The sequence below is a fragment of the Colius striatus genome, chromosome 16 (genome assembly GCF_028858725.1).
Source record: "Colius striatus isolate bColStr4 chromosome 16, bColStr4.1.hap1, whole genome shotgun sequence".
NCBI lineage: Eukaryota > Metazoa > Chordata > Aves > Coliiformes > Coliidae > Colius > Colius striatus.
In genome coordinates, this window is record NC_084774.1 from 8,304,200 (window position 1) to 8,320,407 (window position 16,208).

Consider the following 16,208-nt stretch of genomic DNA (forward strand, 5'->3'; position numbering starts at 1 on the left):
GGAGGGTCACTCTGCAGGGCAACCGCCCACCTTGCCCATCCCCACCATGTACTGACCCATCACAGCGCTGGCACCCTGGCTGCACACACAGGAGAGCGCCCAGGTGCTGCAGAGGTGAGCACAGTGTGATCCAGCAAGCCAGAGCGTCACGGGCAATGGTAGCACAGGCAGGGAGCCCGGGCAGCGCTGTGGGCAGCAGCCACATGCATGGGCAGCAGCTTTCCCAGCAGCAGCGGCTGTGAGAAGCCAAGTTGGCCCTTGCAGGACCGGGATCTTACAGCTGCCGAGCCCCGTGCCCCGCGGGGACAGCCCGTGTGGACTTTGCACCAAGGGACGCCTCTGCCCCCGCCACACCGGCCGCATCCTGCTCATCGTCAGACAGCCCCGTGGCGTGTGCCTGGCAGGAGGTACCGCAGGATCGGGCCCGGAGCAATCTGTTCAGATACAAGTGGGTGGTAAATTAATGGAAACGGGAGAACAACTCCCCTGTAGCTCCCAAGCAGGGCGTTATCAGCCAGCAGAGCTCTGCTGAGCCGCGGAGAAGGCTGGAGCCCTCCGTGCCATTTCATCGCTGCTGCTTTGCGTCGGATTTCCCAGGAGCCCTGGAGCCTCGGCCTCATTAATTATGCAAATGAAAAGGTGCTGCCAGCGCACCACCCCTAGGTAGGATCCCCGTGACTGAAGTTGGACTGGGAAGGGCGGCCGCTCGCCCTGCGTTTGGGCAGGGAGGGTCCGGAGCACATCAGGCAGGATGGATGTTTGCAATAATTATCCAGTCATCCCCTTCAAGTGTACTGCAGCCATAGCAACAGACAGATGTTCTGTCCCAGCCAGAGTCCGCAGCGAGCTGGGGAGAGAAGCACAAAAATTAACCCGTTCAGCCCCAGGACGACACAGAATCCGCTTGATTCTGGGGCCAGACCAGACCTCAACAGCCCCGAGACAATTCTAGGAAACCTGGCAAAGAGCCAACCACACACCTCCCAGACAAAACCAACAGAAATTGCCCCAGTGCTCACTCAGCCACTGCCTGGCACAGAAAGTCAAAAGAAAGCATCAGCATCCTGCAGGCTGCTGGGTCAGTTCTGCCCAGGGCCAGGTGCCTCTTGTCCCCCCACGGGAACGTTGCCCGGGGTGATGCTGCAGGTGAGGCTCCAGCTCTGGTGGTAACCAGGAGCCTTTGGAGACAGATGGCACCAGGGAACCTGTTCAGGGACTGCCATGAGCAACACAGGCACCCACAGCTCAGCACCCACACAGCAGCCAGGGCACCCGGCCAGGCAGGGAAGGGGAAGGGTGAGACACATGGATGAGTGTCCACTGAGTTAATAGCTGTGTCAAAGTGCTTCAAGTATTAGGAGACCAAAGAATAGCCAGCATTTCCTTATCCTGCTGCTAGATGGGTTTCCAGGATTCAGCCCAAGTGTATTAGATCCCAGCCACACATATTGTCCCACCAGCACACTGCAAATTTAAACCCAGCTTCTCCTGAGGCCCTGGTGAGCACGCAGCCCTCCCCAGGCACAAGGTCTCTGCTTCCTCCTCTCTTCCCCACCAGCCAGCAATGCCTTTAAGCACTAGCATCTAAATGTTTTAAGCTAAGGGCCAGACTCCCACCTCACACTTCCCTTCTGAAAGGAGCAGAGTTACCCTCATGGGCCAGGACTTGCCTCTCCTTCCCGTGCCAGCTGTGCCCAGAGGTCCCACACGGGCAGTGGGGAGTCCTCAGAGCCCAGAGCAATCCCCCAACCTCCCATGGGCAGCTCATGGGAAAGCCCTGTCCAGATGTTTGCAGATGCAGATGCTGCTGGACTGCACCCATGGTGAGGATTTCAAAGGAGGACCATGGGACTGGGGGACGACAGCCCCAGCAGATGTGCCTGGAGGGACAGATTACACCTGGAGCAAAGGAGATGCCTCTCCTCTCGACGGGTGAGCAAGGCAACCCACTGCCCTGCACAAAAGCACAAGTGTGAGAGGTCACAGGAACACAGTTTCACTTCCCAAACTGTTAAGCCTATTTTTGGTTCACATTACTTCCCTTCTCATCCTCTGCCACACTGACAATGAGAGCTCCAGCTCACAGAGGGCACCCCGTGTCCTCCAGCCTTGCCTGGCCACAGCCTGTTAGCACAGCCCAGCCTGGAATCTGGGCTTGCCTGGATGGGGTTTTTTTTCCCCTTCTTTCTCCTGAAGAAAAAAAAGCAGAGAAGGGTAAATCTGCTGATCTTGAAACTGAGGGAGATGTGGCATCATGTGCAGTCACAGAGGATGTGGGCAGGTGCCATCAGCCTTCCCCACGCAGCTCTGGAAATGTAGCTGAGCCCTGCTCTGCAGCTCCCCGGCTGTTCCCATCCTGCTCCCACACAGCCCTGGCAGCTGCTGGGTATTTCGGGCCCCTGCTGCGCTCCCCCAGGGCTTTTCCCCCCAGAGCATCACTTGGGCAGCCACGCAGTTTGGTGCCCAGCCCTCTGAAATCACGCTGGAGGCAGAATAAGAAGGTGGGGAAATGTCTATTACTAATTTCCACAGATGCCCATTGACCCTGTGGCTCAGTTCCTCTGCTGGGCCAGTCCCAGGCCTCTCCTGAGCAGAACATTGACCCTGTAGCTCAGCTCCTCTGCTGGGCCAGTCCCAGGCCTCTCCTGAGCAGAACATTGACCCTGTGGCTCAGCTCCTCTGCTGGGCCAGTCTCCAGCCTCTCCTGAGCAGAAGCCACAGCAAACGATGGGGTTTGGAGCTGTGACACAGACAGAAATCCAACAGGCTCCAGAAGGAATTCACACTCTTTGTTGACTGCCCGTAGCTGCTTTGACTTGTTATCTGACCTGGATCTAAATTAGGTTTTGATTAAAGTCAAGAATAATTTTACTTGGAAAAAATCGCATTGTTTAGGTTGAAAATTAGCAAAAACTACAGAAGAATTACAACTGATTCCTCCCTCTGGGGACAGAGACCCCAAAGGAATCTCAGATGGTGCCCTGTCCCCTCTGGGCCATGTCACTCACCCTGACCAAGCTCTGTTTCTGCAGTGCTCGGGTTCTCTCCCTAGTTCTCCTCTGAGATCCCTCCTCTAGAGACTGAGGGCCCCAGCACCTTCTCATCTCAAACTGGAGTTTATACATAGTCCATTTATTCCTCCTTGTTCTTGTGCCAAGGTGCTGCTGGGGCTTTAGTCCATGTCCCTCCCTGCTGTCTACCTCTCGACCATCCACAAATGCATCTTCTCTCAGCACTCATTTAGCTGAAGTATCTCTGTGACACCCTCTCCCTTCTCCTGAACAACACAGCAAACTCTCTGCACCAGACTCAGGCTGAATTCTCTCAATATGGCTCACCAGAGCCAGGCAGCAGTCTGGAGCTTCACTACAGCTTCTCTACTTCTCTGTACCTCTCTCAGAATGACTCTCCCAAGACAACTTGGGATCATTCTCCTTTTTCTGACTGCATCCCGTTGGTGGGTTGCATCTGGCACCAACAGCTTCTTATTGTCACACATGGAGGGTTGAGGCAGCGACACACACAGGTACCACTGGCTGTCTGGCTTTGAATGACTGAAGTTACAGAGCCAAACACTCATCCTCAGTGATCCCACAGGTAGCTTGACATTCCTCTATCCTTTCCCTGGGAAACACTCCCAGCTGCCAGCAGCAGTGATGGGCATTGACCCCTGAGCTCAGTTTCACTGCTTGGTACCAGGCTACTGATGGTTCAGTTCCCCCTATACCCTCCCTGCTCTCAGCCCCTCTCATCCCACCCATTAGCACTTAGGGGTAATTGGTAAATGGTTCCAGTTTGGGTGCTACTCAAGTGTGCATCCAGATGCCACCCAACAGGACCAGCACAGCCAGGGACACAGCAGGGCACCTGCTGGCACAGCACCTTCTCCAGCTGTGGTCCATGGGGCTCTTGCTGCTGTCCTGCCACACACAGCTTTTCCTGTGGCATTTGGCTGCCCTCCTTCCCAGCTGATAAACTGCATTTCAAACAGCTTTGAGGAGAAGGGCACTTTCCAGTTATCATTTTCACACATAAGCTGTAAACTCAACTGTGGGAGTGTCTGAGGTGAGTGCTGAGACATGTCCACTGCTGGCACCCCACCAGCCAGCAGCCACCTCAGGGAGGACCAGAGGGTCCCTGGCCCAGCCTACCAGGCCGGTGGGGGTCACCCATCCCACCACCCTGCCCCACTGAGGCACGAGCCAGGCTCTGGCAGAAGAGGCTGGGAGCTGAGGCTGAGGGCTGGAGGTGCTGCTCGTGCTGAGCACTGTGGGAAAGGCAGGAACTGCAGGAACATGGTGGAGCTGCCCCTGTCCTCAGAAGTATCTGACACTTCAAAGAGAGGCCAAGTGCCACAGCCAAATAACTGGGGAAGGAAATATCCCGAGAGGAAGCATTGCTCTCACTGCTGACCATCAGCTGTAGCCTCACCCCTAACACACAAGTGCTTATCTCACCCTCCTCTTTCTTAAATCTCTGTCTGCCCAGGTGTTTCTCCTCTCAATGGACACCTGGTCCTTTTGCATACACACTCTCTGGGCTGATCAATTCCACCAGTTAGCTATCAGATGGGTAAAAATGATCTCATTTTATCAGTCTAATGGCCCATACAGCTGTCAATCATCCTCTTTTCTTGCACCTTGACAAGGGACCTCCATACACACACACACCCCCCCATGTACCTTTCCTGATACTCACTATGCTACAGAGGCCCTGCAGATCTCCCTCTTCACTTCACCTCTCAGCTAAGCTGCCCTGATACTGCCAATTAGGTATTTTCTAGATATTATGTTCTGTGCTTCCTGATTTCCTTGCTTTTGTGTGTGTTAGAGAATAATCTCAAGTCAATAGAAATGACCAGAGTCTGGGGTACTCCTGCCTGAAGAAATGTCATGAAGAGAACTAATGTCTGGTTTGTATTTGTTGGAAGTTACTAACAGCTTTTATTTATCTACTGTAAATAGCAACAGGCCTGGAACTGCCATGTGTTCATCTATGAAGAGCAGCCAGGCTGTGCTGACCCCCACCCAGGATCTGTCATCCAGGACTGGTGGTTTAAAGACCAGTGCCACCAAACACTTCCACTTCTTTTCCCCTCTATCTTTAAGGACAAGAGTGTCCTCAACACTATGCAGTGTCCTTTTCCTCTCTTCCTCACCCACCATCTCCTGCCATGCAGCTCTGCTCCAGTGCTGAGCACTTCACTGGCTCTCCTGGACACCAACTGCCACCACAGCTCCAGCAAAGCCTATGCACAGAGTTCTTGTAGGAAGTCCCACCCAACCCTGTGGGCATCCCAGTGGCAGCTGGCTCTGGACACCAAGCTCAGCTGGTCATTGCTTCACTGTGCAGACAGGATGCCCATGTGCTGTAGCCAAGAGCTGTGCCTGACTTCACCTGCAGTCTTTGTGAGGAAGTTGCCCACTGTGTCCCAGCTGTGAGAATATCCTTCTCCTTTCCACCATTCCCATCTCTCTAACTGCTCCTGGCAGCAGTTCCCCGAGAAAGCTGAGCTTCCATGGCTGACTGAGGCTTGGAAGGATGTCCATGTTCTTTTCAGTGGTCAGCAAAAACACTGCAGTGCACTAGCAAGTTCCCCAAGATGGGGAAGACCTTCTACACTCCACAAGTCCCCTTACAACGGCGTTCTGCCAGGCACAGTGCAAACTGGATGGTGACACTGGGAACTCTTTGAGAGGTGCCCAAATATCCAGTGGGTAGAGAAAGTCAATGTCATTTACAATGGCACTCCCTAATTGCACTGCACTCCCTCTGCATGGCTTACCCATGGCTTGGCTCCTGCAGTACTCAGTTCCCACCTCAGGATCTGTTGGATGGGCACACTGTGGCTGGCACAGGACAAGTGGATAAAATGGCTCACAGCTTTCCCTCCAGTCCCACAGCTGCCTGTGCACTGGCTCTGCTGCCACCGCGCCCTGCACCTCCAGCACCAGCCTCTGACAACTCTCTGACACATCAAATTCCTCTTCCAGGTTCCCACAGGCTCTCAGCTCCTGCTTCTACATCCTCAGGCCAGCCTTAGTGCTGCTGGCAACGCGGGCAGCCCTCGGCACACACCGCTGCCTCCCCCCAGCCGGCATGGGGAAGCGCGTGGCACTGCTGGGTGGGCACGGAGCACATGCCTGGCACTGATGGAAATACCAGGAGCACACATATGGCAGTGATTGACAGATTGGGAGCACACATGGCACTGATGGCACCGATGGACAGACTGGGACCATATGCGTGGCACCCATGGACAGAGAAGGAGTGCACATGGGGCACTACTGGGTGAGCACAGAGCACATACCTGGCACTGATGGACAGGGAGCACTCACATGGCACCCATGGACAGACCAGGACCACATGTGTGGCACTGCCATCTGGGCATGGAGCACACACGCAGCACTGAGACACAGGCTTGGAACACACGTGTAGCACCAATGGACAAGCTGGGAGCACATGTGTGGCATTGCCAGACCAGAAGCACACGTGTGGCACTGCTGGGTGGGCAAGCACAGACATGGCACTGACAGACACGGAGCACACGCCTGCTGCCCGTGGACAGCCTGGGAGCACACGTGTGCCACCGCCAGGAACACGGCACATGCGTGTGACTGCTGAGGAGCCACAGAGTCACAGCTGCGGGCTGGGACCCGCGGCCCCTTCGCGCCCCCCCGGGCCAGCTGTGACCGCCCCCGCCCCCACCCCCCGAGACCCTCCCGGAGGCGGAGGAGCGGCCCGGTGGAGCCCACCCCCCCCTTTCGTCCCCGCAGCGGCGGGGTTGGGTCGGGCCGCGGGACAGCTGCCCGGCCGCTGCCGCGGGGATGCTCCGCCGGCTCCTGCCCGGGGAAGAGCCGCGGAGGGCGGGGGCGGCCGCAGGGCAGCGGAGAGAGAGGCACCGGAGCCGGGGTCCGGCCTTTGTCTCCCTCTCCGGGGCTACGAGGATGGCGGTTGCCCCGGGGCCGTGTCTCGGCTGCGGCTCTCCCGGTCCTATGGGACAAGCCTCAAGCCGTTATGGACAATCCCGGCCGAGGGCGCTGCGGGGCGATCCCGCCCCGGTCCCGCTCGTTGCAGGCCGTTCCGGACCCCGCCGCTGCCGCTGCCCCCGCGGCTCCTCCCCGGCTCTGCGGCGGCTCGGCAGGTGCCCGCCTCCGCCCCCGCCGGCCCGTCCCGCCGCACACGTGCGCCCGCGCCCCGCCGGCCCTTTGTCTGGGACCGGCACCTGGACCCGAGCCCCCCGACACCTCCCTACGGCTCTGCTCGGTTCCTCCCTCCCCTCCGCCCCGCTCGCCGGCCCCCGTCCGGGCCCGGGGAGCGGGGAGGAGGGGAGCGGGGGGGCCGACCAGAGCCGGGGGAGCGCATCCCACCGGCGGCACTGCGGGGAGCGGTGGGCGGCGGAGCGCCGGGGCGGAGGGGGAGCGGCGGTCCCGGGGCGGGCCGGCCGGGGGAGGAGGTGGGGAGGGGGGGGGCCCGTCGTCGTCGTCGCGGCCGCTCTAACAGGTGGGATCCCGCTGAGAGGAGGAGGCGGCCGGAGGGGGGCGGAGGAGGCAGGGACGGGCGGGCGGGCGGGCGGAGGGAGGGAGGGAGGGGGACGAGCCGGAGCCGCCTGTGATCCTGTGACAGGAGCGGCTGCTGCTGCTGCTGGCGCCGCCGGTGCCTCCCTCCACCCGGCTCGCCGGGTCGCTGTCCGAGCCCCGGCGCTCCCCCTTTGCCTCGGACACCCGCCCCCCCCCTCCGCCCCCTCCCCGCTTCCATCCCGGCCGTCGCCCCCGCAGACCGTCCCGGGCCGCGCCGCGCCGAGCGCCGGCCGGGGCTCGCCGCGCCGCCCCGGCTGCCCCTCCGCCCGCTCCGGGACAGGGCGCGGGGCCGGGCGCTGCCGCCGCCGCCGCTGCCGCCGCCGCTGCCGCCGCCGCCGCCGCCGGCCGGGCGATGCCGAAGCCGCCGCTGCTGCTGCGGGGGAGCCGCCCCGGGGACAGCGAGCTGGGGCGGCAGTTCCGGGACTGGTGCCTGCGCACCTACGGGGACTCGGCCAAAACCAAGACTGTGACCCGGAGCAAGTACCAGCGCATCGCCGAGGTGCTGCAAGGGGGATCCGGCTCCGGCGGCGGCTCCGGCGGGGGGGAGAAAGGCAAGTTCCAGTTCTGGGTCCGGTCCAAGGGCTTCCGCCTGGGAAACGGCACCAGGGAGGCGACGAAGATGGGTCAAGTGGTGGTATATGTGCCGGTGAAAACGGGAACGGTTAGTGCGCTCCGTGCCCCGGGGGCTCTGTGTCTGTCTGTCTGCCTGCCTGTCCGTGTCTGTCTGTCCTCCCCGGGGGTGCGGGCGGGAGGGGGGAGGGTTGCCCGGGGCGGGGGCGGGCACCTCCGGGGCCCCTTGTCCCCGCCACCGCCACGGCCACCGCCGCGCCGGCCCTGTCCCGTCAGCACCGGGCGGCGCAGCCCCGCCGCGCCGCCGGCCGCCGGGAGCGCGCATGCCCCATGCGGGGCGCGACGCTGGCCCCGGCCGCTCCCGCAGCCCCCGCCGCTCCCGGGGCAGCCGCCGCGCCCCCGCCGCCCCGACCCGCCCGGGGATGCGGATGAGGAGAGGCACCCGCCCGGAGCCTCGCACCTTCCGCCGCCCCCCCCCCCTCCCCCGCCCCCCCCATCCCCGTCCCCGTCCCATCCGGTGCGGGCGCGGCGGGGCGTGGGGGCGGCGGTGCCCCGTGGCCGCCGCCGTTGCACCTGCCCCCGCGGGGGAGGGGGGGCCGCGTCGCCGCCCGGTGCGGGCCCCGCTGCCCCCCCGCCCCGTCCGATCACGTTCGCCCGGCATTTCCCATCCGCCCCACGGCCGGGGACAGGTCCGCAGTCAAGGGCAGAGAGCGGCGGGGAGGGGGCGCCGGCACCCCCCGCCCTCGCCGCCGCGCCCTGCCCGCCCGGCCGCCGCGCGGAGCGGGTGCGGAGCGGAGCGGGGCTCGCCCGGCCCGCTGCGGCTCGCCCGGCCCCGGCGTCCCGCGGCGCTGCCCGCCCCGGCGCGGCCGCTGCAGCCGGTGCCTCGGGGGGTGCGGGCATCGGCAGAGCCCGGATTAGGGCAGCCCCCCCCCCACCCGCGCCTGCCAGCGGGCCGCCGTCCCGGGAAACTCCCCCGCCGGAGCCTCATTGTTCGGCGCCCCGCCGGGCCGGCGGCGCGGGGCGCACCGGCCGCCTCCCTCCCTCCTTCCCTCCGTCCCTCCCTCCCTCCCTGCCTGCTGCCTGCCTGCTGCCTGCCGCCCGCCTCCCCGCCCCGCCGCCGCCCGGGGCTGCCCCGCCGCCCCATTGTTCCCGTCCCGAGCGCGCTCCGCTCCCCGCCGCGGAGGGAAACGCGCAACTTTGGCGGCCCCGGCCCTGCGCGCAGGGTGCGCCCGGCGCGGCCGCGCTGCCCCGGCCCCGCTGCCCCTGCTGCCGGGGCGGGGGGGGACGGTCCCGCCGCCCCTCCGGGCCCCGCTCCGGGCCGCCGGCCGCAGAAGGGCTCCGGGAGGGATGGGTTTTTTATTCTTTTTGACCCCCCCTCCCCGTCCCTCCCCTCCGCTCCCGCCGCTGCTGCTGCTGCCGCGGCTCTGAAGGGTGCAGTGTTTTCTGTGCACACAGACTCCAGCATTGATGTGGCTGGAGGATGCTTCCATTGAGGGCAGCCCATCTGTGGCAAATGCTTCTAAACGCACTATTTACCTCCCATCTGGTCTGCCTTATTATTGGGGGGAGGGGGAAGGGTCATTATTTCTCCCTTTCCCTTCGTGGTGCTCAGAGGCTCCTTTCTTTCTCCCCTTGCAGCCCCCCTCCCCCATGCCATGTCCCCAAAAAAAATTCTTTGCCTTTTTTTTTGTTGCTGAGCCCTCTCTGCAGCCTCCCCCTGCCGCTGCCCCCCCTCCACGAGCCCCCGCTGAGGGGGGGTTAGGAGTGGTACCCCCTTCCCCAGCTCCAGCACTTCCCCCGGGTCCTCTCCATCTAGCCAGCGACTCTATCCCAGATCTTCCAAATGCTGCAGAGTCATGGTACCCCAGAGAGGCCGAGCCAGACTCCCTCGACCCTGCTGCTAGCTAGACGCCCCCTCCCCTTTGTCCGTGAGGGAGTCCCGAGGGTCAGCAGCTCAGCGAGGCCGGCGCAAGCCCCGCGTATTCCCAAAGGGCTTCTGCACAGATGAAGTTTCAGCGAGGAGCGTGTCTAGGCCCCCCGCATCTTCCCTGGCAGAGTCCCTGCAGGCTACAGATAGGAGATATACCCAGGCTCCCGTCAAGCAACAAACAAAAAGCAGGCATGCCCTCGGGGGACAGCTGCGTTTTGCAAGGGGCAACGCGGCTCATTTCCCAGCGCCCGCCTTGCCCGCGGGACCGTGGGGCTGGGAGCGCCTGAGAGAGCTGCTGGCTGGAGGGAGGACGGGTCCTCGCCCTCCCCAAAATCCTCCGGCGCCGGGGGCTGCAGAAGTTGCTGCCTCCCAGCCCTTCTGTGCCAGCCCTCCCAGCCCCACCGTGCCCCTCCCTGCCAGGGATCCCGTGCACCGTTTCAGACGGATGCAGTTGCTGCGTTTTGGTTCTGCCTGAAGTGGCTCTCAAATTTAGAGGTAACTTGTCAGGGATTTTCCTCAGCTCCTCGTAATTCGGCGCTCTCCTCATCCTCGGTGTTTTGGGCTGGGTTTGTGGGTGTATTTCATTTCTCTCATGCATGCAGCCAAATAATTCATGAAGCTGCTACGAGCCTTTTGCTCGACGGCAAAGCGGGATTCTGCTTTAATGCCTCTTCAGCTGCTTTCCCCAAATACTTCTGGAGCGGCATTTCGGTTGTTTTCTCCTGGCTGTGCTCCTCAGCAGCCCGATACGGCTCGTCCTGCCCGCTCGTCCTTCTCCGAGCACATCAGCCGGAGGAGCCCCGTGCTCGGGACTGTCCCGCGGCGGGAGGCCGGGCGAAGCCGGCGCAGCTGGGTGCAGCGGGGACGGGGGCGGGGGGTGCATTGCTCGCTCAGCTCTATCTGCAGGTCGCTACAGGAAATCCGAGGTACTGGGAGTGAAAGCTACAAGAGAGGTGGTAAAGAGCATGTAGAGGGCAGCAGTGGGGATAAGATCCTTCCTTCTCCTGACAGGGCTGGGGCCACTCCTCCTCTGTATAAAAAATATCCCAAACCCCCAAAATAATAACTCCCCAGATGGAACTCGGGAGAGCTGCTCCTTTTGGCTTACACATCCTGAGCTGGTTTGTGTATTTTCTGCTCATCTGTAGCAAAAACATAATTAACATGTGGTTATTATTTTCTCTCCTGAGTAACTTTCCCTTGCCCTCCTCCAGGCCTCTCATCAGAGCAGGCCTAATCAGATTTGGGTGGCTTGAGAGCTGGGACTGTGCACTGAGAAGGGGGCATCTGCCTTAGGTGGTGGTCAGAGCAGATGGTGGTCTTCTCAAAGAATGCACTGGGAATAGGAACAGCAGCGTGGACGGATGTCTGGCACAGACACTGTTCAGATTTCTTTTTCCCAGATGAATGTCCCAAAGATGCTGGACATTTAACACATACAACTACAAAACCCCTCGCAGATGAACACACAGGTTTAGCAGTGGAGGACGTTGTGTGACAGCCCCGCTCACGTACGGGCTGGATGCTGCATCCTTTAGGCCAGGGGCGTGGGGAAAAAAACACGCTTAGGCTGTACCAAGGAGGAGGAGGGTACCTTTGTGTGCTGCTACAGCACAGACAATGGATACAGCCCAAAGTGCCAGTGCCCAGATCTGCCCTTCTGAAGGAGGGGTCTAACAGGCACTGAGGTGTGAAAGCCCTCATTATCTGCGGGCTGGACCGACCCCGGTGCTGGCTGCTCAGCACTCTCCCTTCTCCCCAGCTTTGCTGAGAACTGTGGGAGAATTTGTTCGTGACAAGGTGCTAAGATGCAGTTCATTATAATCTCATGTCCCTCTTGTCCTAAGCATTTAGCATCATTTAGACAACGCTTCTCATCCAAAGGCTAAGACGGAGCCGCGGCGCAGGGAAAGGGGCAGCGCTTGGTGACAGCCGCAGAGGGGTCTGGCTGTGGCGGTGGGGTGCAGGGCAGGAGGAGGGTTCCCCTCACGCCTGGGTTCGGGCACTGGCTGCAGGAGTGGTTCTGCATGCTCCCTCAGTCCATGCTGCACTTGGCTGTGCGTGATGGGAGCTTGTCACAACTCTGGTGTGACCGGCCTCGCAGGACAGATTTGTGCTGGCAGGCTGTGGTGCAGGGCTGGGGCAGGCAGTGCCTGGCGTCAGAGCAGCCCTTCAGGGACTGGCGAGGCTCTGCAGTGCTGCCCACATTGGGTTTTGCTTTCCTGCTCTCTCCCTGTCCCCTGCAGAGCTGACATGAGGCTCTGGGGTCCTTGCAGGCAGTGCTGAGAGGCTGCAGACATTGGTGTGGGTGGCTGCTGTTGCTGTGCAGGTGCAGGTCACCTGTGCTGCCAGCCCCAGAGCCAGGCTGGGGAAATGATTTCACCATCATGCCTGGGGAAACTGCCCTGAGGAGAGGTACCAGAGCTGGGAGAGTGCTGTGAGGAGAAACAGTGAGGCCAAAAAGCAAAATGGATGGAGGCCTTTTACCGACAGCAGGAGAAACATGACATGGCACACTGGGCCAGTCCCTCAGCCTGTTGCTAAATACCTGTTATCTCTGGGGCCAGGGAGCGTTGGGGTGTGGAAGCCGCAGTGCCAGGCTGTGGGACAGCACAGCACCATGTCAGAGCGCTGGAGCTGAGAAGCTGGGCATGTCAGAAAGATGCTGCTCCAGCAGCTAATAGAAGCCACATTTTTCCTGGTACAAGTACCCTTCAATGCCCATATTCAGTGCCCCCAAAAGCTGCACGTCTATAACCTCTGAGTGAACAGAAGGTTTTCACTGTGTGAATAACCACTCAGACCTTCTGTGGACTTCAAGTGATTAAAAAAAATAAATCAAGGCCATTCAGAAGATCCTTAGACAAGGCAAATGGGCCTGAGGGTGTTATCTGAGAAATTGTCTATTACTTGTATAGCACAAGCCTTACTTAGAGCATGCAGAGCCTTCTCCTGCTGTGAAACAGCCTGGCCCTGTGCACGTGGGGCAGCGCTGGGTTTTCCAAGGAGCTGAACCCACGGTGCTTTTACATCCAAACGTGCACTTAGGAGACTGGCATGATGCTGCCTGGGCACATGATCCCATCCAACCCAGCCTAGAGCAATTCTACATCATCATCCCTTCCAGGTTCAGCTCCAAGTTTGCACATCAGTCACAGCTTTTACTTGCGAAGCTGCTCGTGGTGAAATGTCGCAGCAGTGATACCCAGTCCTGGGCTGAGAGCTGGCTGAAGCTCACCAGGCAGCAGCAAAAGCCTCCAGTACCTTTGCAAGCTGAATTTCAAGAGCTCTGATGATCTGCTGTTTTGCAGATTGGCAGAATGAAGTTGCTCCCTGAGCTGGGAGCAAGAGATCAGTCAACACAGCCCAATTGCAGCTCCTGCCCACTCCTACCCCTCCAGGTCAGCCTGACAAAGCCCCTTTTGGGGATGTGGGGAAAAGCAGCATCTAATTCAGTCCTTGCTTTTTTTCCACTGAGATACCAGGCTGATGGCAAGGCAGACCCACTGCAGAGGCTTGTCTTGTGGTGCGGCTCCAGCAGGAGATACCACCGTCCCCACACAGCCTCAGCCTCAGGGTATGGCTTTGGTCAGCAGTGCTCATGAGACCCAGATTGCATCAGCAAAGGTCCCACATCCCACTGCTTCTCCCGGCCACAGTCCCCCAATACATGTCTGGCTGAAGAGCTGCTGAAAGAATAACCTCTCTGCCACCTACACTGAGCGTCCTACGTGACTGCAGGAGCATCCATGGCACTGCTGACCCAAGAGGAATGGCATTTTTTAGATAACCTTCACCTGAAAGTTCTCTCCTTCACCCCAAAATTGCTTTTAAATTTGTGGTCCTTGGTGGGTATTGCTCTGGAGAAGGTAAAAAGGCAAACAAACCACAGCTCTGCAAGGCCCTAAGCTAAAATGGAAAGGAAAGAAATCCAGGTCTGGTGCCATTGCTCCAATCCTTCTGATTCCATCCCACTTTTGCAGAGAGGGGTCCAGGCAGTCAGGGCCCTGAATTCATTACTGAGGAGCTGAGAGGACTGTCTGTAAGAGTGATATGTGGGCTGCTGTCCCCACGGGCTGTGGCTTGGAGCAGCTTGCTCTGGCCACGAGCAGGCAGGGGAATTCTGTCGCTGACTAAAGACAGCAGCAGAGCCCCAGAGAGGTGGCCACACTCCTCTCGGTGAGAACTTTCTCAAGAACCAGTTCATCCAAACCATTCTCAGCAATAATCTCCTGCTAATATAATTTCTTCAGTCTTGTTTTTGCTGTTGTATGAGGTCTGATGTGAGCAGCCTGTGAACTTACACAGTGGACAAAGAAATGGCAGGGAAACCACAGAGGTGTGCGGGAGCATCAATGAGGTGTCCCTCCACTGGCCCTCACGGATGCTTTGGCTTCCCAAAACCTCGTCTGCATTGCTGTGACAGGGGAATGCATATTCATATCTCTTTATTTAGTGCAAATTAGCAGTTACCTTCCCCTGATCTCATGTTATCTGTGCCCACCTCTAAAAAATTCCACCAAGATGGGCCAGAGCCACCACTGAGTTTCGGTGTCTGGTTTAATTAGTGGATCATGGCAAGGGCGGGTACCTGTTGGCCAGAATCCTTGTCTGTGTCAGAATGCTGCTGAGTTTCACTGTTATGGCTGATGCCAAAGAGTAGCAGTTTCTTTGAGGAGAAGTCACTGCAGGCTGTATGTGCGTGTGGGTTGGGGCAGACAGTACGAGCAGAGGTTGGGCATAGCAGCTTCTTCCCTGTGGGTCAGTAAAGGGCCATGCAGGGAGTGACAGCCAGGGCTCTGAGATGCTGTGGAGATGGTTTCATCCAGTCCTTGCTCTGTTTTGGATGCATTTCCCTCCCAACACACAGGCACAGCGGCTCAGATGGAGCCATCCCTTGCTGAGAGGGAGATGGGAGCTCTGGGGAAGACGAGGTAATTCGGGGTTTGGGCTTTCCAGTTGCCAGATAGGCTGATGGGTCCCTGTTGTGGGAGTCTCTGGGCTAAAAATTAATTCAGACTCATCAGGCACCCTCCCCTCAAAAAAAAAAAAGAAAGAAGATGAAGTCTGGGACTCCTGGCTGGGCTTGCATTTGATCTCAAAGCAAACCCTGTGTCATCCACTCATCCATGTTGCCAAGACATCTGAAACCTTCCGGGTTTCGGTGCTGCGAGCACTGTCCACGCTGGTGCCCAGCTCCCAGTGGGGTGTTCCAGTCTGCAGTGGCACAGCACTGGGGCAGGCAGCCAGCCCAGGGGAGCTGCTCCCTTTAGGGACACTTTTGGGTTGGTCATTCCCATCATGGGTTTGGCTGCTGGCAGGGCCAGGCGACTGTGCCAGGCTGGGGGAGGCACGCCTGCCCCTGCTCACCTGCACCGGGCGTTTTCATCCAGCAGAAAGCCCTTGAGCTGGTGACAAAGGTCTGGATGTGGGCTGGAAAGTACAGTCCTGTCTCTTAGCAACTGGTTCCTACCTCTGAGCTCTCGGAGCTGTGTGTGGGACAGAGAGCATCAGTCACGCTCCTGCTGCAGCAGCAGCGCTGAGCAGGGGATGGGGGATCAGGCCAGCTCCAGCCACCGCCAAGGCGCTTAAAGAAGCTCAGGCATTTCTCACACAAGCAGTCATCTGTGAGTCCCAAGCAAAGCTCGGGTTTAATTGCTTTCCTCGTGCCCTTCCCTGCCCGGCTCCGGCCGTGTGGATTGGCTGCGGCAGCGCCAGAGGCTGCTCCGCACGCCCGGCTCCGGCCTCGGCTCTGGGGCCCGGGGAGGGCGGGGGAAGGGGCAGGACACGGCCCGAGCATTTCGAGAAGAGTTAGGTGTCGCAGGGTCCTTCCCCGAACTCCCCTGCGCTGCGCTGGGGAATCCCCCGGCCCTCTCACGGGCATTTGCGGTGCTGTTTTCTCTCTCAGTGCTCGGTTCTGCTGTTTCACCCTCCTATTTCCTCCCTCGAACCAGAAGCAGCTCCTGTCTGGTGAGGGTTTCTCAGAGGCTCCTTTGCCAAGCACCGTTTCATAAACATTTTCACGAATCCTCTGCTTTGTCCTCCTAATTAACCATCCAATTGGCCCCCAATGGAGCCTTCACCTCTCCTGTGAAGATCCTGCTTGCACAGATTATAACCTGTCAGCT

General features: G+C 59.7%; 1 protein-coding gene across 2 annotated transcripts in view; it reads left to right on the top strand.

The window, feature by feature from the left end:
* The first annotated feature begins 7,932 nt into the window (after positions 1-7,932).
* The window catches only part of NOL4L (nucleolar protein 4 like), a 60,575-nt gene continuing 52,299 nt past the window's right edge, over positions 7,933-16,208 (top strand). For both annotated transcript variants that reach the window (XR_009819834.1, XM_062009003.1), the window contains exon 1: positions 7,933-8,241. Coding sequence is in view for 1 of the 2 variants with exons in the window: in XM_062009003.1 (XP_061864987.1) it covers positions 7,933-8,241 (309 nt within the window). In the remaining variant the exon portion in view is untranslated. The remainder of the gene's footprint in view (positions 8,242-16,208) is intronic.